This window comes from Numenius arquata, chromosome 6 (assembly GCF_964106895.1).
Source record: "Numenius arquata chromosome 6, bNumArq3.hap1.1, whole genome shotgun sequence".
NCBI classification, from domain to species: domain Eukaryota; kingdom Metazoa; phylum Chordata; class Aves; order Charadriiformes; family Scolopacidae; genus Numenius; species Numenius arquata.
Window position 1 is genome coordinate 27,256,002 of NC_133581.1, and position 25,984 is coordinate 27,281,985.

The 25,984-nt window shown below is 42.6% G+C and overlaps 1 protein-coding gene across 1 annotated transcript in view; it reads left to right on the forward strand.

Moving 5' to 3' along the window:
• Positions 1–249: 249 nt before the first annotated feature.
• Positions 250–25,984, forward strand: part of LGR4 (leucine rich repeat containing G protein-coupled receptor 4) — a 79,389-nt gene continuing 53,654 nt past the window's right edge. The window contains exon 1 of the mRNA XM_074148538.1: positions 250–434. Within this exon, the coding sequence (XP_074004639.1) occupies positions 250–434 (185 nt within the window). The remainder of the gene's footprint in view (positions 435–25,984) is intronic.

Consider the following 25,984-nt stretch of genomic DNA (forward strand, 5'->3'; position numbering starts at 1 on the left):
GTTGGATGGGGCGGGGGGGCGGCGGAGGGCTGGCTTCCCCGGCGCGCCGCTGAGGCAGCCCCAGGGCCGCGCCGCGCCGGCCGGAGGCGCCTTGTGATTTTTATTTTTTTTCTTCTTGCTGTTATTATTATTTTTTTTTAATATATTTTTTTCCGCCAGCCCGGTGGAGGGGGGGGTCGTGCGCGGAGGGCGCCGGCGGAGAGCGGCAGGCCGAGCCGGGGGAGGCTGGCCGGTCGGCGGGGGCCGGCGATGCGGTGCCTCGCTCTGCTCGGCCTCGTCGCCTGGGGCCTGGGGAGCTGGGCCGGGCCCAGCGGCGGAGCGTCCCCCCCGCCTTGCCCGGCCTCCTGCAGCTGCGACGGCGACCGCGGCGTGGACTGCTCCGGGCGGGGGCTGGCCGCCGTGCCCCCGGGACTCAGCGCCTTCACGCACGCCCTGTGAGTCGGGCCGGGGCGGGCAGGTAGCGGTGGGGGCGGGTGCTTTGTCCCTCTTTTTGAGGGGAAAAAAAAAACCACCACAAACCTGCTAATAATTGCCTGTTTATATATTTATTGTCTCTGCTGCGGGTGTCGTACGGCCGCCCCCGGCGGCAGCCCGCGGGGGGGGGGGGCGGTACGGGGGACGGAGGGCCTGCGGGCAGCGGCGGGGCCCGGCGGGCTGCAGGCAGGGCCCGGCCCGGCCCCGCCGGGGCAGGTGAGGGCGGTCTGAGGCGGCACCTGGCCCCCGGCTCCTCGGAGCCCCGGCTGGGCGAAACCTTCGCGAAAGCCCCAAGGGCTCGGTCTCGGAGGTTTAAAAAGGGCGGGAGGGTTCGGGGAGCGAGGCGGGGGCAGCCGCCGGGGGGTCCTGCGGGAGCGAGGCGGGGATGCCGGTGGGGTCTGGGTGAGCCCGGGGCGGGGGGACGCAGCGCTCCCCGCACGCGTGAGCGACGCCCTCGCACCGGAGCGCCTTTTTCGTCAGTTTTCTTAGAAAACCAGTTCCCAGGCTAAGCCCTAGGTCTTCGCCCCGAAGCGGGGGTGTTTTCAGTCCGCAGCACGCCGAAATCCAGACAACTGAGGGGGCCTTCGCTTTTACAAAATGTCTTAGTACGGCACACGCAGCTGAACTTTATAAAACCCAGCATAAACAAGACTTGGGAGCGTTGTCAGGTTTTGCTTGTGGATGGAGAAAAATATAAGTTCTTAAAACACTTCCCATCGTGTGCTGTGGTGTTGTAAACTAGGCACAAACTGTTGGGTCCTGTGTTGGGTTTGGGTAACTTTAATAATAAAATTTTAATTGAGGGGTGAACGCTCTCTTCCGTAGAGGCACGACCGGAGAGGGATTTGCAGCTTTCAATATGGTAGTTTTGCTAATCCACAAACCTGTTAAGTTTCACAATAAAACCTGTCAGTCTTGCCCCACTTCTCAGCACAGACTTCACAGGCTGGAGTGAGGTCTTGTATGGGCCAGTGGTCAGGTCTGCTATTACTAAAGCTTCGCTGCCTTAACAATATATAGTAGAGCACACTACAGCAAATTACGGTGCGTGGTTTTAGATCGGTCCTGAACTGCTGCGTTGTCAAAATACAGTTAGTAGTATGTGCCTTTGAAAATGTCACTTTTTTTTTTTTTTTTCCCTCCTCTTTGTTTGCCTACACTTACTTAATATGCAAAGGGAGTCTGATTCTTAGTTACTGGAGGTTTTGTTTACTGAGCAGGTTTCCAATTTCTCCTACCTGTTTGGACTTTTTTTTGGTTTTGTTTTGTTTTTTTTTTTTTCCTTTTAATTGTTCAAGCTGGGTGGAGAAATTACTGGGCCTTTTGCTTCTGTAGTACTTGATGAATGGCAAAAGTTACAGGTCTCAGTTGTTAACTGCACATAAATATTTTCTTCCTTTTTTTGCTGGTACAGCGTTAGTGGGAGCTGACTTCGTGGTGGTTTTTCTGTGGCAGAAACGGTGTTTTGGGAGCGTTTGGGGTAGGGAGTCAGGAGCTACTGTTGTGAAGCCTTGGGCTTGCTGGTAAACTGTCTTCTCTTTCCTTGGCAGGGAAGTTACCCAATTTCATAAAGTACTTAAAAGTCTATTTGGTAAAAGCCACGTTTAAGCGCGAGGTTTTATGGCTGCTACGTTGTCTGGCTGTCTTGTAAAATGGGCTCGGTACATCCTTGTGTGTCTGCAACATGGCATTTGTCGGCTAATGGGTACAAGTCGTCATAGCCAACACCCATTAGAGATAAGGTTGCCAAAGAGTTTCGGTTGGTAGTTCCTCCTTACCATGCAGGTAAATTTCCAGAAGCCAATTTAACACTTACAGCAAAAGCGAGAGGAGACCGGGGGGCGCTTCGGAGTGCTTTGGGATGAGTTTGTGTCACTGTTGTGTTCTTTAAACTCGAGCTGAAAGCTTTAGCTATCTTGTTCTGTGGCAGTGAAGGATAGCCTTGGTCCCCGTTTGTGTTTAGTTCCTGTTTCCTTATTTACAGAAGGAAAAAAATGGGTGACTTCTTGGCACTTCTGCGCTTGAATGGTTTCTGTTGTAGCAAGGCCACTGGAAGTTTAGGGTATGTAGAAAACAGTTTTGTAGGCAACAGAAAACTCATTCCTGACCTGCTTGGTCTGGGCAATCTATGGTTTTGCCAGAGAAGCTGAGTTGACTTGTGTGGAGGGGGGGGGCGGGGGAAGAGAGAAGAAAATCGCACCTCCTAGCTGACATGTTTGTGTCATGGCAAAGCGTCTTAGCTATGTGGAGAGAGGAAAGCTTTTCTATGCTTCATGTCAGGCAGCGTAACGATGCCAGGAAATCCCCTTAGCATTGCTATGGGGCTTTTTTTGATTATAGCCGTAGCAGCAGAGAGTCTCTAGTGTAGAGATGGCTGAAGAAGTGTTTGTTACAAGCGATGTTCTGCGACACTAAAGCAAAGTTGTGCCTACGTTTTTGCTTTGGCCAGGAGAGAGCAGCTGATAGAAAGTTGCTCACAATTACCCCTAGCTGGCAGCGAGTGAGTTTCAAAGCAGTTGAGAACCATGGAAGGGGATTGGTATTTAATTTGTACTACTTCTGTTCTCCTGCAGTCTTAATTTTTTTGCATTAATTTTAATAATTTAACATAACTTCCAAGGTTTATTTTTAAAATACAGCCATGTTTCTTGGGCTGTCACGAATGGTCAGGCAGTGGTTTCTCTTAGAGCCTCAAAAGCATATCCTTTCAGATTCCCTTCTCTTTCCTAATTTCTCTTTCTTCAGCTCTCAACTGATCTGCTGCTCGTTCCTTGCTTACTGTGGTGGTTAGAAAGCTCCTCCAAACACAGCAGATCTTTTTTTTTTTTTTTTTGTGGAACGTTCATTGACTAGACATTCCACTGCATTCGTACCTGGCTAAATGCAACACTGGGTGCAGGGGGAGAAGGACTGGGGTCACAGCGGGGGGGTTCTATGGTTACCCCCACTTACAGTGTGTTCACGTGCGGGTGGTTGCATCAGACTGGGCAGCTCATTACTTTTGAGTCATCAGCGTGCTTTGAGAGATGGAATTCGAATGAAGAAAGGCGAGTATGTTGTTGTGCCAACCACAGTCGTCTTGGTGAAGAGATTTTTGGGAGATAGACAAATGCTCGGAGGAGAGAGAGGTGGCAGCACGAGATCCAGACTCTCTGAAGGGCGGGAGGTGATGGGGTGGATGGGAAGGAACGCAGAGGGAGTCAGGAGGATATGGCCAGGGATAATTACTTGATACTTTTACTGTAGGTGGCCATTTGTTCTGTATAATTTAGGTAGGTGTTTATGTAACTTTTAATTACCAGCTGCCTGTTTTTCTGTTTATGAAAGTTGTGATTTTGCGTTGTTGCAAAATAACTGTCATCTAGCAAGTTGAGATGCCTATGCAAGAATGTGAAAGTGTTGTTTATTTGGGTTTTTTAATCAATGCAGTACACTCCTGATCCTTGCTATGATATGTCATGTGTCATGTGCTTGAAAACATCCATGTTAGAGGAAGAAAGTTATTGTGGGGCATATTTGTACTTGTGTTTCTCATGGGTGTCAGTTTGAGAGCTGAAATTCCATTTTTAGGGATTTAATACTTGTGTAAGTCTTGTGCAGGAGACAAAAAGCAGGTAATTCTGGCTAATGACTTTGGAGACATCTTACATGGGCCTGGCTGTTTTAGGGGCTTGCCTGACAGCCATGAGGAATGTAGTCCCTGCTATTACATTTTGGGCACCTGAAATACAAAAACAGTACAGATAATTTCTCTTCTAGTGCTTCTTGCTTGTATTTTCAGGGAATAGGAGAGTCCCTTACTTTAATTTTACTTTCTTGAGTTGTGAAAAGAGGGCTTGCGATCCCCAGCTGCCCTAGAGGATAGACCTTCAGGATGAAATGGTCATCCTTATTCTTTGTTTTTTATTACTTATTTAACCTAGTACTGGCTGTCTTTCTGTGTGCTGTGTTATGCACTGGCTTTATAAGATCAAGATGTGGCGGTTGAGAATGATTTTTTTTTTTTTTTTTTTTTTTTTTTTACTTGTTTCATACCACAGGTTGCTTCAGCAGTTGCAGAGAGTTGAATATCTCCTTACTATCTGTCTCACATTTGAGTTGTCCTGCTCTGTTTATGTATAAACAGTAAAATGACATGGTTCTGTTTAGATTCAGCAGAGCTTGCACTTTTTTTTTTCTTTTCATCTGGCACTGATAGTTGTTGTGGAAAGGTGATGGAACAGAGTAGGTAGATGTGAGATATCTTCCAATACGTCCGGTACGAACACGATATTTAGCATCCCGTTATGGTCAGATAAGCACAATAAGGACTCGACTGAGGTTTTGTGAATGCTGTCTAGCAGAGTTTTTATGGTGAAAAGTAAAGATGTCCAGATATCACCTTGAGTCTGGAAAATGTAGCATAATTGCAGTCCTCCTGAGATGGAAAAGCCTTATCTAATTAGAGGTTTGAAGGTTTTACAGTTACACCATTTAGGTTTTCACTTGCCTATGCCACATATTGGTGATGTGATGGCAAGTAGTAAAAGGCTTATTCTGTCTTTTTAAAAACATGCTTTCCATACTTCTTTTGGAAAGACACAGTCATGTTATTTTAATGTGAATATTCCTGTTAGTCGGCAGAAATGTTGTTACATTTGTACAGGCCTGTGAAATCCCACGGGCAGGACGGGGGTTTGAGTTTGCTGGTGCAGCATCCAGTGACTGGGCCAGAGCCCAGTGGCTCCAGTGGCAGTGACTCCAGCAGATTTCACCCAAGGATTGGAGTCTTTATGATTCATTTTAAACTGGCTGATTTGTATGCCGGTCCTGTAAAAAAGTAGACACTTTTATGTAGCGCACAGAAAAGTGAAGTTGTTGTTTCAAAGTTTGTTAAATATTTTTTACCCTTTCTACATTCTCTATTGGCAGCAAACTTGGTGTTTTCCTCTTTTCCTTTTATTCCTCCCCTCTAAAACCCCAGTGCCCTGCCATAGCACGTAATTTGTCAGGTATTTGGCGTTTATTTTGTATGCTGAGCTCATTTGTATCAGCAATATGTCATTTCTTGTTTGATGCTTACTGGCAGAAGCTGGTGAATGTGACTTCGGGGAATAAATACTAAGATAAGTCTGCAGCATGGAAAAAAGTTGGACTTTAGTGTAAGCAAGTTTATGCTAGTAAATAATTACCTTTTCAGTTCTCGAGAGGAATTTACTAGTAACTATCTGCTTGAGATGGAAAATATGGAAGCTGTAATATAAGGACTGAAAAACAAAACAAAACCCAAAGAAACCTCCTCCGCAAGAATCTTTATTTGTTTTGTATTGTACATCTAAGCCAGCAATTTTTGCAGAACACAAGCTCTTATTTACCCAGAGAAAATTACTGGCCTAGATTTCAGAAGGGCTGAGCACCCATATCTCATTTTAGAGAGCATGGGAGCTGCGGGGCTCCGGGAGCATCTCCGAACGTCAGAGACCCTCCTCTCGGCCACCCTTGCCGCTTCTCCTGAAAGCTTGTTCCTGAAGGTGGTCCTCTTGTTGGGAACAGGCAGGAGCTGATGTTGTGTTTATGTTCTGGAGCAATTGCCAGCAACTCAGGTTTGCCTGCTCCTTGTTTTGCAAACAAGCAAGGGAGTGAAATGGATGGGGCTGGTTAGCTTCAGCGTGGCCGCCTGGGACTTCATGGCCAGCAGTTATTCTATTAAGGGATGAATGTGTTTCAGGCAGCAGCTCTGTGCTGCCAAGTTGTGGTTTTGGGGTTCTTTACGGAAGAAGCAGAAAGGCAAAAATAGCTTGAGGAGGAATTAGAGAGATCTGTATGATCCCAGAAATAGGTGGCAGAGGTGGGAGAAGAAGGTACGTAAGAGAGGATAAGAGGAGAAGCAGCCATCCCTATTTGAAGAAACCTGTGAAGTGAGGCAACAGAGATTTAAATGACACAAGACCTTTGCTAGCAGAGGTGTCAACAGCATCTCATGGGCTAGAGGTCCCTGGCCATCCTCCCCACCTGGTAGACTAGCCATCGGCTGCAGCACTGACCTAGGATTTTGCTACAGGAAAATATGCTTCTGTAGGATTTTTTTTTTTTGTACCTGCCTTTCAGGTACTGCTGCAGTTTTCTGATAAGATGTTCTCAAACTTTGGTCTGAAAAGAGATTTCTGGTCATGTGATGTTGGTTCTTAATGCTCTGCCACTGCCAGCTTGCCCTGCACAACCATTTTGGAAACATGGAGGTAGCTGTTGATATTTCCTCTGCTGATAGATGGGCAACTGGTTCAGTTGATGTGGAATTGCACGCAGTGGTGGGTCTCGTGGTAGCTCGCACGGAGGAGAGGAAGATCCTGGCATTAATATACAAATACTATCCTCACTCTAAATGTGTTTGAAAGCCTTTGTTTCAGAACCGGGCACAGATTTATTCAATTTTGTGTTCCAGATAAAGCTGTCCAAATCAGAAATATCTAGCATTAGATGTGTGGATGCCTGGAAAGCATAATTAAATAGTGCAGAAACGACATGTGATCTACCTGGCAAAAAGTTGACCTTTTTGCCTTTTTTTTTTTTTTTTTTTAAAGTGCTGAGTTACTGCAGCTGTCAGTGAGTTTCACTGGAGTTGAAAGTTTCCAGTATTTTCAAATCGTATGTCATTTATTTTAAAATACATAGCTGGAATAGCAGAATGCATTTTATTTTACTGTTGAATGATTTAACAGTTAACAGGATTGTGACAAGTTCAGAACTTTCCACTTCCCAGAAACATATTACTGTCGCTGAAGGATTAGGGGAAAAGAATTCTGTATTTCAGCTTCACCCTGAATTTGAAAGCACATTCTGCATACAGCCAGTCAACTTACATTATTAATGATATAAATCTTTTACAAAACAACAGAGAGGACTGTAGTGATCTCAAAAGTAACACTTTAGGTGTCTGAAAACTATTGTTGAATTCAAGTATGTAACAGCTGACTGATGGCATTATATGTAATGTCAGTCAATATGAAAAAATGTTTTAAAAAATGCAGATAGCTATTTTTGAACAGGTGATACAGATATGTATTCCCTGGTAGACTGGAGTCTGACATCTGTGAGGGATGTCTTTGTTTTTGGGAAGTAAGAATATCGCAACATGAATTTTTGTCAACTTTGCTTTCCTGGTATTTTTTTTTATATTCTTTTATATTCACTGAGTTATAGGGAAGTCACATTTTTCTTAGGTGGACTGTTTGTCATAGTATGTGTTTTGGAGTCAGTAAAACTGTTGGCTAAGCTTTTGATGTTGATTTTTTAAAAATTATTGAAAAGCATATTACTCAATACATCTTGTTTAATTCTGTGTCATCTCAAAGGAAGAGCAGTCTTCATAGCATGGCAGAAATGAAAAGAATTCCTTATGGGCTTCCCCTGTGTGCTTTTTGCATTTCTATTTGACAAATACAATTCAGTAAGGAAACCTGAAAAGTAATAAGCACGTGGAAGATAAGAGCAATGCATTTTTCACTATTGAAAAAAGTTTCTTGTGTTTCTCAAGTGATAGCAGTTTTAAATGTCGCCAGATATTTGTTGCTATAACAGAGAGAAGTCTAAAACATGTAAGGTCTGTTGAAATTTGATGCTCAAAGTGCATCAATGTTTGGTTTTTTTTGTTGATGTTGTCCAAATCTAATATTGATAAATACACATGTAATTAGAAATCTTGTTGCAACTTTGTTACCTGTAGGTAATTCAGACGGTGATTGGTGATTTTTTTGACAATTCAACTTCAAGATTTTGGCACAGTGAAGATATAATTGAAGTAATTTTTGAGTCTGAATTTTTTTTTTAATGTTTAAAGTTAAGAAAATGTTAATGTTAATTCTTCAGGGGTAGGAAAACTATTACAAAGTCTAAGAACTCTATCACTTTTTTTTTTTTTAAATATAGTAACTAATTCCTGTAAGCTTTGCGTTAAAATGCAGGAGGAGCCTCAAACCATCAGCATGGTCTGGAGGAAGGGATAGAAGTTATGCAGAAGGTACTGTCTTTGGGACAGAAAAAAACCATCTTTTAGCATGTGCTAATTCTTTATCTTGAGAAAGAGATGAAGAAAAATCCTAAGTCAAGTGAAGTTGTTGAGAGCACTCTGAAGAGCACCTTGAGAAGTCAGGCCCTTGGAGAGTAAACAGCCGTCTTTGCAGCTCTCAGTTGAGCGTTTCCTTACTAAAAGATAAAGACTTTTTTTTTTTTTTTTTTTAAGTCGTATACCTCCTTGTTTTCCCTCCCCAACCGATCCTGGAGGAATGCTAGGGTCTTGAAAGAACTTTTTTTGCCCTAAAATTTTGGAGCAGATGTGTTTGGACTTTTAAATGGTACGCAATTAGTAATGGATCATAAGTGGATGTGCAATTTCAGAGGTATGCAGGGGAGGCCGAAACCTGTTTGATTTAGCTTAATAGTGCTGCAATGCAGTTGTGTATTTTACAACCTTGTTCTGTGAAAATGTGTTTTTGTTTGGGAGTTTTCCCATTACCTTCTTGACATCTGCGTGGTTACAGATGAATGGCCTGACCCGGTGCCCCAGCGGGGAGAGCGGCGTGGCTGTGCTTTCAATAGGCATGTCGCGGACAAAGGAAACATATGGAATATTTCATTCCTGTCTTTGCAAGCGGTGTACGGGGCTGTAAGGGCAGAGGGCTGGGGGCTTCAAACGTCGTGATAGATCATCGGTGAGCTAGCCACAAGGTTTGCTGTGAGCCATCAAAATGCTCTTGCCAAAGGTGTCGTACTTTGCGTGGTGCTGTGTTTTGCTGTGGGACCAGAACCCCAGATGTAGAGCAAAGCCATTTTGGCATTGCAATATTAATAGTGTGACCATGCAGTAGAATTCACCATTGTCACCTTTCATTCCTCTCAAGATGTGATACTAACCGATGTTTTCTCTCAACTATTTGGGCACTGTGGTGGTTGGCATTTGATGTTCAGTAGGTGTGGAAGATGTGAGCACTGATGCAAGGGTTCCCCTGGAACGTGCTTTGGAGTCTTGTCTGCCCCTATACCCATGACTTCCACTTCAGAGCACAAAATGGAACCAACTGCTCCCTGTCATCCAAACAGGACACCGCAGTGTGTTAGCTTGTGAGAGTTTGTTTTTCCTGCACTTGGGGCTTTGGGGTTGTGGTTTGCTCCTGTTGCAGCACCTCCTTGCAGGAGAGAAGATGGTGTGAGTCAGGAGAGGACATTTGGGGAAGCTTGCTGCTCTGTGCTTGTTAAAAGGAGTTGATGGTGTCTAGCTTCAATCCTCTCTTCATTGCTAAAATTTCATTTAGCCCATTTCATAAGGGGTGTCCTGGATGGGTTTTCTTTTTTAAATTCCGTTTCATATGTTTTTAAAAATAACTCTTCAGAAGTTTCCTTGCTGTTTTTCTAAATGCTGATTTGGAACAGTAGCGGATATAGTTGGTTCATCTGGAAAAGTGAAGGGACTCTGAAACCCTAGAAATGTGTTAGGTTTTTATCTAGAGGAAGCCTTACCCAGGCTGGGAAATGTGCTTGTAGCTCACTCAGCAGTTCTCTGAGCTGTTCCTGCAAATTAGGAGCCCTTGAACCTGCTGAAGGGACCCTGTGCTGTTTGGAAGATTGATGCATTTAGGACCAGACTTACAGGTTCTTGAAGGGAATTTTGCAAAGCTGCCACCAGCAGCAATCTGCAAACTCCTTGTTCATCTCTTTTAGTTGCAGTTTCACCTAAGTGGCTTCCTGCTTGAGGCACTACATGCTCACCCTGTTGTGTTTCCTCTGGGTGCGTCCTTGGGGTCTTGGTGGCCTTCATGGGATTAGAGGGGGGAAAGATGAGCTGGGGGGAGAAAAGGATATGGTCCTGAGTAAGGGGCCCTGCTCTGAGCCTGTAGCTGCTGGTGGTTTGGACCTGGACAGGCTTCTGCCTTTTGGTACTTTTTTACTGTATTTGGTTTTAGCACTTGGGTTTAGGAAAAAAAAAAAAAATGTATGTGCTAATATTGACCAAACTGTTAATATTTTACAGAAGTAGTGTGAGTCTTGCTAGGTGTAGAAAATCCATGTCTTTTCCAAGGGCAAATCTGCTGGTTCTGTGCTAAGTGTTTAGTGGAGGGATTAAATCCCTTTAATATCTAGGTCAATTAATCATTTATTCAGAATTGACTTGCTCTTGCTTGACATTTAGTTTTCAAAAATTTCAGCTAGTTTTTTTACACGTTTTTTTTTTTTTTTTTTAACCTGCTTCCTGCAAAGACAGATCTCTAGTTTCCAGACTGAAAACATACAGCATGTTTAGGGGTTTTAAGCAGGGTTTTGATTTGTTTTGAGGATAATAAGTGGCAGTTGTTTATTGCTTCAGCAGAAGCCTCTGCAATTGTGCAGCAAGGCCATTTTTTTCTCCTTAAAAAAAAAAAAAAAAATCTTTCTTTACTCTCCCAAGTAATTGTACCAGTAAAATAAATCTATAACATTTTCAAAAGAGAAGGCTATTGTTTAAACAGTAATATATCAAAAATCTTGCTTAAGAGTAGGACTGCTTGCACTGTCATTGTCTCTCCTCTCACATAGGATAATTTTTTTTGCCATAATAACTAACTGCATCGATGGAAGAAATTCTGTAACATACATTAGATTGATGCGTATTTCCAAATACCCTGGATATTTAGCTTGCCAAATATATTGCCAAATATATTCCCCATTTCCTTCAGGCAAAGTGCATCACCTGGTCTCAGTTGATCCAGTGCCTTCAGGAATGGAGGATAGTGGAATTAAAAGGGTCAGACTGATATTGTAGGCCACTTTGCAAATTGCTCTGCCCACCACTTTGTCCGTTGGCATCTTCGCTGGGAATAGACAGCTTCTGTTTTACCTCTGTCCTCCGAGTGCCGGGCAGGAGACATGGCTTGGGGCTTGCTCCTTGCTTGCGGTTTGTATGGAGCCGCTGAGGCCCTCTGTGTTCTTCTCTGTAAGGTGTTTGGGACGGCACGGAGAGCTTTGCCCAGTTTGATCCTTGACTGCTTGCTATCTTAAAGTCTGTGCCAGACTCATAATTTTTTGGCCATATAAGCTTTGTTACCATAATAAATGTGATAGAAACATATGCTTCAAACCATAAGGAATGTAACGTGCAAGTAATCACTGAGTTGAGAAATTCTGCCATACCATGACGATATGAAAATCTTCCTCCATGAACTTCAGTTGTGCCAGCAGGGAGTATGTAGCTATAAATGTCCCACAATATGGAAGGACAATGTTTAGTTCGTGTGCTTTTTTCCCTGGTGACTGTGAAATGTGTACTTGACCACTTGGGACTTAGACATCATGCCTGTACCGTCCAACAGAATATATGTACTACCATAGGTTCCCATTGCCTTTCTGGTTTGGGGCTGTGTTATAGAAGACCATGCAAATTGGCAAACATTTGTGCATGTCTCTGTTTTGCTATGTCTGATAAAACCATGTTACGCTGGCTGGAGTCTCCTCTATTTGTTGAGAGTACAGCTGGACTTTGGTCTTTTTTTTTCTACCATCTTGGAGTAGTAAATGTTAGTCATGGCAAAAATGGGTGTGGAGTCACCTACATGGAATGGGATCTGTTGAGCGGCTAAACAAGCAACAGGTACTAGTCTGAACTTTAGCTGGCTTTTTAAAATAAGAGCTTGTGCCTGTTTTTCCTGCTCTGTGTATGTATTGCAGCATTCAGGGCTGACAGCATCACTGAGGAGTTATCCCTCTCCCGGAGTACTTCTCTTCAACAGCCACTAGTTGAACATAGGAGTTTCACCGATACCTCCTGTGTGACCAGTCCCTGCTTGGTTTTTAACACCTTAGATGTATGGGGGAAAATGAGGATTCTACACGGTGTTTATGACGCGTGTACATTTTTCAAAAAAACCCACTTCTTCCAAAAGACAATACATTAGTTGCATTGTGCTGTTAGAGAGACAAAGGCCAAGGAGTATGTAGTGCCTACAGTCACTCATCCCATGTCCTAATTGCTGATGCCCTCTTGAACTGCTATGTCAAAATTGAAAAGGTTCTGATTTTGAGAGATGGGGTGAATCGCAGTGTGAATCAACAGTGAAAATGCAGAGTTATTTTTACATATGACTGTTTTCAGTATTACAAAGTCCTTTGCGTCTCTGATTTAAAGAAGGAAAAACCATTGAGTGGTAGCGCCCTGCTGCAGGATTTGAGCCCTGCCTGTGTGTTCGCGTTGCAGTGTAAGCCTTGTGCGTGCCAGTGGTGAGGAACCTTGTCCAGACACCGTTCCGTTTAGCTCTGTTGTACATTGATGGAAATCTGTTGGTATGTAGAGATATCCAGCTTTGAAAGTTAATCTAAGGGCTTTGCTAAAAGGATTAAGAGACAAGTTGCAAAGTTTTAAAGTTTGTTGAAGGAGGCAGAAGGGTTCTTGCAGCAGAACAGTGCTTAGCAATGTGAGAAATTGGACGTGAGAAACCGCTGCTTTTGAGGCTGGTAGCAGATCTCTTAACGATTCCTATCTGCAAAATTATTGGGAAAGCCTTAAGGTCTGTCTGTGGTACACATCTTGGTTCTCTTCTTTTGGAGCTCAAACACGCAAACGTGGCCTTAAATGGGATTGCTTCTTAACCTGTCATTACGGGGTAGTCTCTTTTCGGTTTAGATCTCCCTGAAGTGCATAGGACATTAGAGTATTGCTCCATACTTGCTTTATCTTTTAAAAGCAGTTAATAGCAGATAGTTTACTTGCATAGAATATCTGCAGATCATCCAAGAAGCTTCTGCAAATAACAGCCAAGAGTTTGTGCAATTAAAACCGCAAACAACCCCTATTCTGCTGCCACCTTGTCAGCAGCAGCAGTGCAGTGCTGATGTCCTGGGCTCTTTTCCTCAGATGTGCAACTCGGAAGTTCAGAAGGAGGAGCCTGTTAAAGCTTTTCTTCACCAGCTTTTCAGGGTTGTGCGAATGACTTCCACTACGTTTTCACACAACAGCCCAAGGCTTTTGAGGAAGGACTGGACTAGAAATTCATCACACTTACTCCCATACGTTGCATTTATTTAAACAAGGCAGTTTCCTAAACACTGTGGTGGTCAAAGCATGAGAGGCATCTTAAATATTGAAAATCTTGGTCACATTTTAAGCATTTTTAACTGTTAAGAATATACTATCCATGGAGAGATGAATGACCAATAAGTAAACTATGTTGAATCCAGACTTGCAGAATGTAGTTTACCTGCTTTAGGTTTCAGCACACTCATTTAATTACTGGGTTACGGAATGTTTTCTCTGCTCTGGGGGAATATGTGTGCATGTGTGTAGGGGAAATGTGTACATTTATATAAAGAACCGTGAATGAAGCTTGGCGATACTGTCTTCATGTTGCCTAAACAATCCTGCTTTAGATTACCCCCTGCCTTAATTTCCTTTCAAGAAGATTGTAGATAGGTCTTGCTATCGCTTACACTCGATTGCTTCAGTGTTCACTTCCCCTATGTGATCTAACGTGCACAAGCTTAATTATTCTTTTCTGGCCTAGGGAGATATTTCCTTCCAATAATTACCTTCACTGCCCTTTACCCTTCTACACATGAGTTTGTTTGGAGAAATGTAGTTGCTCGGTAAGCAACTCCAAACAAGGCAGTGCCTGGAGCTGTCTTGGAAACATAATTTATACCTTTTACGTAGCATGTTAAGCTTCAGTTTGCTGAAACTCAACTACTAGATGTACTGAATTAGCAAGCTCTAAACATTTCTCCCTTAACTGAAGGCGGTACGAGTTCAGCAGAAAGGCACCAGTTTACACTGCACTTTGATACTGTAGTGGGGCAATACAGGTAAAAAGGAAAGGACGTTTAAGTTAGCAAATAACATCCATTAATTCAACCATTTCTTTCTGCTGGCACCTGTTGTTTAGTCATACACTATTTAAATGTCAAAAGAGAATGACTCCTTATGAGATGAGTGTGATGCAATGCTGCCAGACTGATTGCTCCTGTGATAGCATGAAATACATATTTAATCTTGTGGAAATTTCTCAGGATTATATCCTTCTGAATGCTTCTCATGCCATCCTTCATAATACATAGCATGGAGGAAATAAAAGAAAACACAAATAGTAAAGACCAACAGGAGTAAGGTGCATAAATTCTTTGTTAAAATCTTTTTTGGTTTAAGTCAGTGGTAGTTAGAGGAAGTACGACTGATCCATTTCTTGCAACGGGTGATACAGAACTAGTTCTCAAAGCTTTGTCTTTTGCAACTTCTATTAATCTGTATACTATACAAAATACAATCTGATATGTCAAAGGGATGGGAATGCTTCCTTCTCTACCATGTTTACTGTAAATAGTCCTTACATTATTATAACTATTTTGTGGTAAATATAATGAAAAGTAGCAAAAGGTTCCATTTGTCTTGGACATCTGAATATTTAGTGCTGTTATAGAGATGGAGTAATTATTTAACTCTACTATTAATTGCACAGTAAGTAAGTATATTTGTAAAATCACCTGTATTCAGGTATGTGGAAAAAATAAACTGTTTTTAAATTACACTGCCTTCTTCATTATATCTTGAAGTTTGGTTAAACAGAGAAAAAGTGATCATGTTTTGAATGTTTTCTCACCTTTTAAAGTAATCTCTTAAAGCTCTAATCTCTGATCCATTGCCGGATTACTTGCCCCTCATTACTACATCTACTTTATACTTTTCAGATTTAGTAGCGAATATAAGATGTGTGGGTATTTATTGTGGGATTTAACACCATAATTGCAGAGTACTACTTCATTTCTGGTAGCTTAAATATTGATGTTAATAGGTGCATTGTTATTAAAAATGTAAAGAGGGTATGATTTGCCAGTTTCAACAAAAACCTTTTCACCCTCTCAACTTTCAGGGAGTTATTTATTTTTTTTAATAGTATCTTCACAATTTTGCTGGTGATAGATTGGAAAAATTGATGTGTTGATGGTAGTAAATGATGAAATTGGTAATGAGGAAAACGGGATATCAGTAGCACTAAGGTGTCTGTCTTAGGGCCGGTTTTGAGCTGTGTGGCAAGCTTTACTGGCCCCAGTTTACTGATTCAGTAAAACCCAGTCTTTCAAGGCAGAAGAAACCGGACTTCTTTGAAACAAGCGAGAACAAGAAAAACCAGATCTTTTTCTTAATGGAGCTTGGGAGGGGTATTCTTTGTCCACCTTGCATCCATTATAGTTGTCTTCACTGCAACATAGGTTTCTACATTAGAAAGGAGTTTATATTGACTGGTGACCTTTAGGTAGGAGCTAGGCTGTATTTTCTTGCCTATAGGATAGCTGTGATGAAGCAAAAATATGCCCATGTTTGTCCCGTGGAGGTAGCCAAGGAGAAAAGGGTTCACAAGCCCGTTTTTCTTCTTGGAGTTTATCTGTAAAACACATATTGCTGGAAAGATGCTTGTGTTATTTCTGTCTACAAGGAGGCTAGAAATACAGGCTGATTACTTGATTGCCTTTTTTTGAGTAGCTTGCTTTTCCATCACATGCATTAGATGTGCTTATATAAAAAAATTGATCCTATGTACATGATTAAACTTGACAAGCCTTAATCTCTGCTGCTAAGAGCGTGGGATGGATAGTTAATGTGGTAGGTCTTTGTTTTTCGTGTAAATACTTGTAATGTTCTGTTTGCATTAAGTATGCTGTTTTTTTCTTGACAGTTTAGTGATTAAAATCTACTCAGTTTTAAATAGGTGTAGTCATGTAAATACTGAGAACAGAGTTACTGAAGAGAGAACTTAACCTTTTCAAGAAAATTACTAGTAATAAGTGCTCCTCTGACCTCTTTTATTTATAATGGCAAGTGATGGATGTCAGTTTTTTTTGGCTGAGGGTTTCTGTGAAAGGTTTCATTTGCTTGTATATGTTTTCCTTAAAAATTAGAAGACATACGAATATTTTATTGGTTTGTATTCTTGGTTCAACAATGGTAAGGATTATTTTTAACCGTGTTAGGGTGGAATTTGGAAGCTCAGGCAAACCTTGCCCTTTGCGTGTGCTCTTTGGAGCTGTGTCTGGGACTTGTTTTGCTTTTTCACATTATATTGCAGTGGTATGTTTTCACATTATATTGCAGTTTTACCAGATACTCTTGTGAGATTTTTATCAGCACTATGTGAATTTGGATTGTAGCTGATGCGTTGGAGGCACTTAGGATTATATTTCGTGCTCGTTTTCAGAATTTAAATTACTTTTCTTGCTCTTTGCTGCTGGGGAGGAGTACCTCCTGAACTGCTGTGGTAAATAATCACAGAAATTGTCAATAATATAACAGAACTTGAGAGCAAACTCCTGCTTGATCGATGTTGAAGCTCTGTCAAGGTTAGGGATACAACAGGCTCTGATGAAGGCTTGTGAACAGGCTTTCCAAAAATGTGTCCTTGGAGCTAGGCCTCCGAAACCAAGTCATGCAGACGCTGTCTCTTTTTTTTTTTTTCCTTTTAGTACAGTTACATCATATTTTCTTGTAGTGGGAGGAAACAGGAACACCATGTAGGAGAGGTGATAGTCATGTAGTATTTGTTGGGGCCTCAATTCAGTGGTCTAAGGTAAGACTAGAAGAAATTTTGGTGTATAATACCTAAATAGGTGGTCTGGTTTTTGGAAAGCAAAATCACTGATTCCTGCTGCTAGATGACCATTCCTGAAAGGCCAGTTACTTCCTTGACTACGTGAATACGGATACAAGCAGCTAACTCTTCAGTATGTTTAAAAAAAAAAAAAAAAAAAAGGTCTAAGCTGATTTATGCTCAGTAGCATTTTGCCTAGGTGCATGTAGTCTTCATAGCAAGGGGTGCTTGTTAAGGAACGTCTGCTGGGTACGCAGGTAGTGTAGAGAGGAGGATTTTAACCATTGCTTTTTGTGTTTGCTCAGATTGGTGTCAGTAATAAAAACGTCTTTGTTCTGTTCTCTCCATGTTGTGTGGGGTTTCTGTCAGTCATAAAAAAAAGGCTACTCCCGTGTTCTTGCAGGGGACAGAGCGTTTGGAGATTAGTAGAGCCTCAGCCTGTGGTTCTTTGATGTGAAAAATACCCTCTGCTAATGATTTTGGTAGTTTTTGGCTGCACCTTCTATTGCTGGGCCGGTCTCCTGGGAGGAAGCTGTGGGTATGCTGCGTTTCATGGGATGGGGGTGTTCACAAGGCCATGGCGGGGGCTGGACTCTCCTGTCTGGGTGATGGCTTTGTTGGGTGGTGGATGTACCTGGTGCTCCCTCTCATCCCTGCACCGTCTCCCCACACACCCCACAAAAGCCAGCCACCACGTCAGCCTGCCGCTTGGGCTGGTTTGCAGCGGGGAAGGACTGGACAACTCGGTTACCCCAGACGGCACCTACGAGGATGATGTTGCGATGGTGTTCTCTTAAGAAACCCTTTTGTTTCCTATTTGTGGCTGGGGGAGAAGCCCTTCAAGAAGCCAAGAGCTGCTGTTGTTCGCTCAAATATTGCAAGTTTCTATAGCGTTTCTGTCAAGCAGAGACTGCCTACGCTGCTGAAGAGCAGAGGTCGTCCCCAAATGCCCTGTTTAATACGCAGACATCGGTACTGCATCAGTTCGGTCGTAAATAACGGAGTACAGATTACCTTCACATATATTAAAACGCGAGCAGATATTTAATTTGTACGCCAGGCCACTAAACCCAGCAGGGTATGTACCTTCGCCTGCACAAGCGCTGATTTTCAGACAATGCCAGTGCGTCATGTGCAGTCTCAACAAATTAGTCCCCAGCGTTACCCCGGTCCTTTCTCAGCTGCCTGCTCCAGGATGCCCAGGGATGTTTCATCACCGTGCCTTGTTCCGCTCGCCTTCGATTCGGGAGCTGCTGGCTCGCCATGGATTTGGGCGAGCTGTTGCAGTTATGCCGGATTTATGACCGCCTGCGTGTATTTATTTATTCTTGATGTAGCAAGGGAGGTACAGCAAAGAGCGGGCAGAGTAAGCTTGAGCTTCTTTTTACTGACGGTAATATTTAAAAGCTAAAATGTAACAGTATTTCAGTTGTGAATACATGGAAACTGTGTGTACTGCTTAATGTGTTTCAGAAATCCCTGTTACTTTTCTTCCTTAAATACAAGAAAACAGGCGTGTAATGCCTCATTGAAAGAAGCCTGTAGGGGTGCTTTGTGAGGGTCTTAATTAAGGGCTTTGAAAGACTAAACAAAAGGAAAAAGAAAATGCTACAGGGTTATTGTTATTCCAGCCCATTGGCTCAGCGAGCTGACCATCCATTGGTGCCTTCTGTCCATTTGGGAGCTGAATGACACTTTTGTTCGTGGTTAACAGAGGTGAAAGAAGCCAATTATTGCCTGTCTTTTCCACAGGGCAGCTGCAGACGGATTTCACTGCAGGCAAATATGGACTTTTCTGCCACAAGGATGGTTGTGATGACAGTTATTTTTGTGGAATTGTATGAAAGAAAACAGATTTTTTTTTTTTTTTTTCTCCCTTCCAGTGACTTGTGTAGATGTTTATTGAAAACTACTGTGAATATGCTGGTGTGGAATGGGAATGTGTAAAGGGCTGGATTCCCCACACTAACAGTGTACTTGGCTTTTTCTCTGGGTGTGTGAGAGTGAGGGTTTTTGGGTTTCCTTTTCTCCTCTCCTCTCTTTTTTTTTTTTTTTTTTTTTTTTTTCTCTTTGCAATTGCAGTTGATCTTAACTATAGGGTTTTTTCTAATTGGTGTGCAGTGTGCATTAACCCTCTTATGGCTGCCGGTTCAGACTGTGGTGGCTGCTTTGTCTGCTATAGTGATGGTGGGGCAACCTCTGCAGGTTAGCAGGAACCCCTACAACAGCAAAATAAATGTCTTTGTGCCGTTAGAGACCTCAGAAAGTCTCTGTGCCTGAAACTTGCCACCCCGTCTCCCACATCGTTGGTTGGTCCAATACATAATACAATCTTTTCCCACAACTTGCTTTTAAAATCAAGAATTTATTCCTTCCACCCCCACCGCCCCCCACCCCAAATTTTCTTTGTTTGAGCCTCTAGTTGTAGTTTAAATGTGTGAAAAGACTTAGCTGATGAAGAATTAGTTTCACCACTGTTTTGATTCTGGAGAAGTCCCCTCCAGTTTGGGGCAGGTTTTGAGTAAGGACCCGTGTCTCAGTCTGAGTTGATGCATCTCAGTTTGTTACATCCAAAGACTTCTCGGCAGAGAGCTGCTCAGGAGGCCTGTTGGTCCTTGTAGGAGGTTCCTTGTGGTGGCCTCTTTGTGTAACCATCTAAAGGCTTTCTGCTCCAGGTGAGAGTTTGCCTTTTGTCCTCCAACCTTCAGAGGTGGAAGCGCTATGAGGACATTCCTCCTTCATCTCGTGGCTCATGAAGAGGAGGTTTTGTGCTTTCTGTTGGCTTCTCTTCATCCAGACTGATTATTTTCCTTAACAGATTTTTTTACTGGGTGCCTTGTTACCTGCAGATGTGACTGCTCCTGCCAATTTCCACTATATTGTCAATCCCCGTTGATTGAAGCTGGTCATGCCCTGCCTTGGGCTTAACATGGTGTGGGCAGCCTTGCTGGAGGCTCTCAAACCATGTGAGGATGCGACTCTGTGGGCACTTGTCACCTATTGGCCATAGGTAGGGCCAGTACCTCTGCCAAGCTTCCAAGGATGTATGAGATGCGTACATGTGCAGTGCTGTGAAGTTGCCCACACAATGCTGGCAGCGATGGCTGTGAAGTGACAAGGGTGACCATCTCCTGGGCTCGGGGACCTGGCTCGCCCATCGGAGGGAGCGAGCAGGCTGGCTCTCAGGGAAGCAAAGTCCTGCAATCTGATATTCCAGCAAAGGGAGGTCTTTGGGTGCGAGACCCTGCTCTGCCTGGTGGGAGGCTGGGGAAAAAAGGCTTTGTCCCAGGGTTACTTGCAGAAGTAGAGCTAATCTGTTTGTCTTCTGGGAGAGAGGACCAGTTGGTGGCCAAATTTGGAAATCAATAGAGTAATGACTTGTCTCTTTTTTCTTTCTTCTTTCTTACTTTTTTTTTTTCTTTATAACTCCAGCTAGACCTTGGGGAAGAAACCCCACATGTACATGCACACCTCAGGTGCTGCTGTCACTGTAGATCCTGAACTTGTTTGCATATTGTGTTGCTTTAAGATGACAGCAAATGCAGGTTGGGGGGAAAGAATAAAAGCCACACAACTTTGACTACCAAGGAAAGAGTAGTGATTTTTCACAAGGAAAAGCATACATCAAGTTTTGCTTCTTGAAATGAAATAATTAGCTCTGTGATAAGTCAGATAAGAATGAGAGAATTCCTGATACTTTCAATACACAAGAAGAAATATAATTGGTATTGAATAGTTCCTTGACATCCCTTGTTTGGTCCTGTACTGTTGAAGTACAAGCTGAACCTGTAGCTCTTCTCTAAGAGTGCCCTGGTGGACATTTTCTGCAGCTTTCATTTCAATTAGTGTCTAAGGTTCACTGGAAGGTGAGGTGGATGCTCAACTTGTGTCTTCGTGCATGTAAGGGACTTGGCCATACATCTCAAATAAATCAAAAGGAGGAATGTAGCTGAAACCAGTATAACCCGAAAAGATGGGAAGCTCATGTGAAGCTAGTGAGGCTGTTTGGATTCTTGTATTTACCTGCGCGTCTTGTCAATAGGCAGTAACCCTGGCTTTACCTTTTGTTGGAGGTACCGTTTCCCGAGTGAAACGCATGTATGTTAGCACGCGTGAACCCTGCCACGTGGGAAACTTCAGAAGACTTCAGGCAAACTTTAATCCTTCAAATGTCATAAAGTGGAAATTACTTTTCTGTTAAAGTACTGTGCAATAATTGGTGATCAGGAGTTTCCAAAACCTAAGTTTTACATCTTATCAAAACTTCTTGTGCCTCATCAGCTACTTTAAGATGCCTTGAAAATTGCTATGTAAGAGCATGTTCGGTTCTATAAAGGCCATTCCAGGTGCTGCCATGAAATCTATTTTGACACTAGAAAGCTGTACTGTGTGCTTTCAGTTTTCCCACAGTATAGATAATTATAGTGCTGTATTGCAGAGAAGGATTTTTTTTCTTTTTTTGCCAGAAATAACTTTTAGTTACATCCAAGTTACAAGTTCTTTGTAAGTGGAAAAAAAAAATCTTAAATGCTAAAGCTCTTGTATATAGGTTTGGTCTGATTTAGATGTTTACATTTTGTCTTGTGGCTTCATCATATCAGTGACTATGTTTATATACCAATTTTGTTTTGCTTTTTTGCTTTTAGCCTTCTAAAAATGTAGGGCTTACCCAGACTTTTGAGGCTCAGGTTGCTTTCTAAACATTGGGTGGGACAGACTCGGAGACCAAAATAAACCAGAAGAAAATGAATAAAATTCAAAGCACTTAGAGTTTCTAAAGTTGGCTTTTTTATGAAATCGGATTTGTAGCTGTTCGTGTTCTTTTTGCAACTGAGCAAAACCAGAGTGAAAATGCAACTGAAGGTTTTTATATGAATATATGTGTGTAATTTTTTTTTATCAGAGTAAACAGATTTCTAAGTGCTGGGCTCTGTCTGGACAGCTCAGAAACATTGGTAGCTTTATCCTCCCCCTTCCTCTGAGATGCAAGAAAGATTATTCCCCTTTGAACCTGGGGTTTGGGAAGGGGAAGCAACCTGTCCAAAGCCACAAAATGAGTCTGTGCTAGGGCAGGGAACTGAACCTTAGCGGATCTGTGTCCGGAGTTGTAATGGGGAGCTTTTGGTGTGAAACGTTTGTTGTAGTAAATACAGTGTTGCTAGGTGGAACCAGATGTGGTGTCCTTGGAGTCCAAAGGGTGAGCGTGGCTCCCTGCGCTCCTCTTGAGGCGGTTTAAGTTTTATGGAATTGCCCTTGAAGCTGTTAAATGGAACGAAACGTGCCTTGTAGGTGTTTGTGGGTATGCAGCAAGGGCCTGAGACAGGAGGGGGGGAACCCAGATCTCATTAAACTGGTTTGATTACATAGTTTGATGATGTTCCTAGTGTTTCGGCAATGGTTGTTCACAGAAGTTTTTGATAAGGAAAAAATGCTTGAGAACTTCCTCAATAGTAATGAACAAAATCTTGGCTTGGTCATGTGTGAAGTGTCTGTGTCAGCTTTAGCAATGTGTGCTTTAAATTAAAACTCGGATGTGACTCTAACTTGGGGCTGACTTAACTTATTAAAGAAAAATCAGAGTGATTTAAAGATGACATAGTTACCTTGGTGGTTGATGGTTCAATACGATTCCGCGATCGGTGAGGACAATTGTTGCAACTGGCAATTCTGCCCTATTTTAACTTGGTTGCAAAAATAGTGTTAAACTTTATTTACTTAAAACATGACAACTACCTTTCTGTAAAACTCCTTAAGGGAATCTGGTGCTGATTTCATCGAAGGTGTAGCTACACGTTACGTTTCCTTCCGGTGCAAAGTTCCCACTGTCTCCTTTGGTACCTTTCCTCATTCCTACTACCATTTCAGTTTGCTGCCCCATAATTGTGCCAATACAGTTCTCTGCGAGGCTGAGCTATATAGAAGGCTTCTAATCCCATCTGATTTTTTTTTTTTTTTAATAAGAAGTCAGCAAATAAACAGGAATGCTTTTATTTAAATCCAGATTATTATAATGATCTGATTCCAGAATGCTGCCCGTGAACAGTCCCACCATGGAGGTGGAAAGCGATGGGAGTATAAGCCAACTTTCTTCATCAGAAAGAAAACACATTGTGCATCTACACCCTGGACAGTGTAGTAGGTTGAAGCCTTAAGCATGTAACCTGTTGCTGCATTCTCCTTTTCCCTTCATGCGTGAAGATCTGTGGATTAAAAAAAACAGCTCTCTGCTTACATTTACTGGCTTTTACAAATAATCTCAAGTCTTGCCAAAAATGATGGTTGTAATGAAGGGTTTAGAGGCATGTGTTTGGGCTAAGATGATCCCAGGTTCAGGCCCCTTACCTGGAGACTTGTTATTCCAGACAGTTTACTGGGACTGCTGTTAAATGAGACGAAGGCATTGAAGTATTCCTCGTAGTTTCCCATATCTGGAAGACGTTAGTGAAATAGAAGAATATTGCTGACAGGAGGATAGTATTTTGAACACTTGCACCCAAAGGCTCCACCACCAGGTTTACAACTTGCCTAAGCTTTGCCTGCAGCCCCAGTTGTCCTGTCTGGAGTTAGGAGACAAGCTGGATAAAGTGCCAAAGACATGCAGCAGGCATAAAATAATTACATTGCTTAGATTTGATTCCCCTTAACAACTGCTGTGCTAATTGCAGGGCTTGATGAGTCTGCCCGGCAAAGATGCTTTGCAGTGGTCCTTTGAAAAATGTTGATCCTTACAGATTTTAACTGCGCTGCTGCTTTACTGAAGTCCCCCTGTAGCCTGTGGTACCTCAAGTGGCTGTGAATCCCAGGGGATTATCACCAGATATTTATAATGACTTTTCCGACGTTGGTCATCCAAGACTCTTGGATGTCCATGTTACTTTTTATAAATGATTTTGAAAAACTTTCAAGTCAGAGGGTAGCTGTGATGTAACCACGCTGAGAGCTTCCCTACCAGGAGTATGGGCGGTAGCAGGACATGTGAGGCTCATTACAGATCAGGGACATGGAGTTTCCGAGTTCCTACTTGGTTTTGTCCGTGGACTTCTTCATGGTCTTGCACAGGTTGGTTATTTGCATTTTTCGATGGATGCCCACAGGTACAGGAGGAGTATCTCGGCATAGGCTTGCCCTCAGACTGCTTGACTAACGTGCCTGTCACACTGACGGCCTGATTTATTTTGTACTCAATTCCCCGGTGTTTCTGTATTCCAGAGAGTAAATAATTATAAAACCATGAATAATGCATAATTTTACTCCCTGCTATAAATAATCTCTAACTACGTGAGGGAAATACTCTTGCACTGAAAGGCATTTTGTTTCCTCCTCGAGCTTACAATAAGCCCTTCCTTCAGCCCATAATCCGCACCAAACGTGTGGCTCTTAAAAATTAACCGAAGAGCATGTTAACTTGTGCTATATTCCTATTCCGGGATACGATCTCTTTCATAATAATGCAGTGGAATTTTTTTTCTGGGTTAATTCCCCACCATGTGTCAACATAGGCCATTAACCGTATGTGTGATTGCTTAATGACTGGCCTGCAGTGACTCAAATACCAGTTCAGAATAGGTCTTTGCATACAAGTATTGTTCTCTCTAAGATCTTGATGATGGCTTGATTGGCACATGAATAGGGTACATTAGAGCTAGTTACTGTGTCTGAAAGAAAGCTAAGACATCGTGTTGGAAGAAGAAAAAAACCCAAAAAACAGGTTGATGTGACATGGGAAGGAGGAGGCAGGAGAAATAACTTACAAATATGGTGGGGGGAAAAGGGATGTTACTTCTGTTACAGGAACAGACCTGTCTGAAATTCTTCAGCCTTTCTGCAGCTGTCACTGAAAACATTGTAGGTCCTGCTTCAGCAGAATGCTAAAAGCTTACTGGAATCAACGGGATTTATGTGCTTTTTTAGCATTTGTACTGAGAAAGGGCTCTATGTACCCTTATTTCCTAAAACTTTTGAATATCTCAATCCCCTCTAATAGCCAGGGTTGGTGGGTAGCCTGAAGTTTGAATGCTTCCGTGAAAAAGCAGGTTAAGTGCTTCATCGCCACCTGAGCGGCCACACGAGCGTTGCAGTTAAGAGTCGCAGAAAAGCGGATTGAAACATTGCATATAAGGCACTTGCATAGCTGTTAGAGCATAATTTCTTTCTGCTGCTACCAAATGGAGTCAACCCACACATCTAGCAAACGAGAAGCTGTCAGAACAGTCGCCTGTCCTGTTTACCTGCTAAAAAGGGGAAAAATTAAGGTAATTCCTTTCTTTTGAAAAGGTGGGTAGTAGGTGCACATAGCACGTGAGAGCAGCCATGGGCAACTGGAGGGGTTCCAGGCACTGCTGGTGTCTTTGGGCAGGTTACTTCACCTCTGCTTGCCTGTTTCCCCTCCCATGCTGTTTGTCTTGTCCATTTAAGCAGCAAACTCTCTAGGTGAGAGGAGTGTCTCCAACTGTGTATTTGTACAGCACCAATCACGTTAACATGTTGAACTAGGGCCCTTAGCTTCTTGTTGCAATACAAACAGCAGATGATAAGACATTGTGCTCATTAGAGAGATAGCACGGGTACTTAGGAAATGGCAAGTGTATTTGCTGGGTGGGAATGCAACCTGTGTCTTATTTAGCCAGTCACAGCAGATGTTGACTAAGGCTTTAAGTATTTGGATATTTCCTTTCTTACAAGAATGTTTCCTAGAAGAAGTGGAAAAGGAAATGTACTCATAAATGAAGAAATGGCACGGCTGATAGGCTTTTTGTGACTGCACAATGGGTTGTGAATACAGAACAGGTTTATGTGCTTTTTAAGTGTTGGAGGTGTCTGTGATCACGTCAGAGGCAGTAGGACTGTACTTCAGATTGTTGGGGAGAGATGGAATCGCGAGGAGAAGAATCTACATTAATGCAAAAATTGGTTTCAAACTTTCTGTTTTGTTTTAT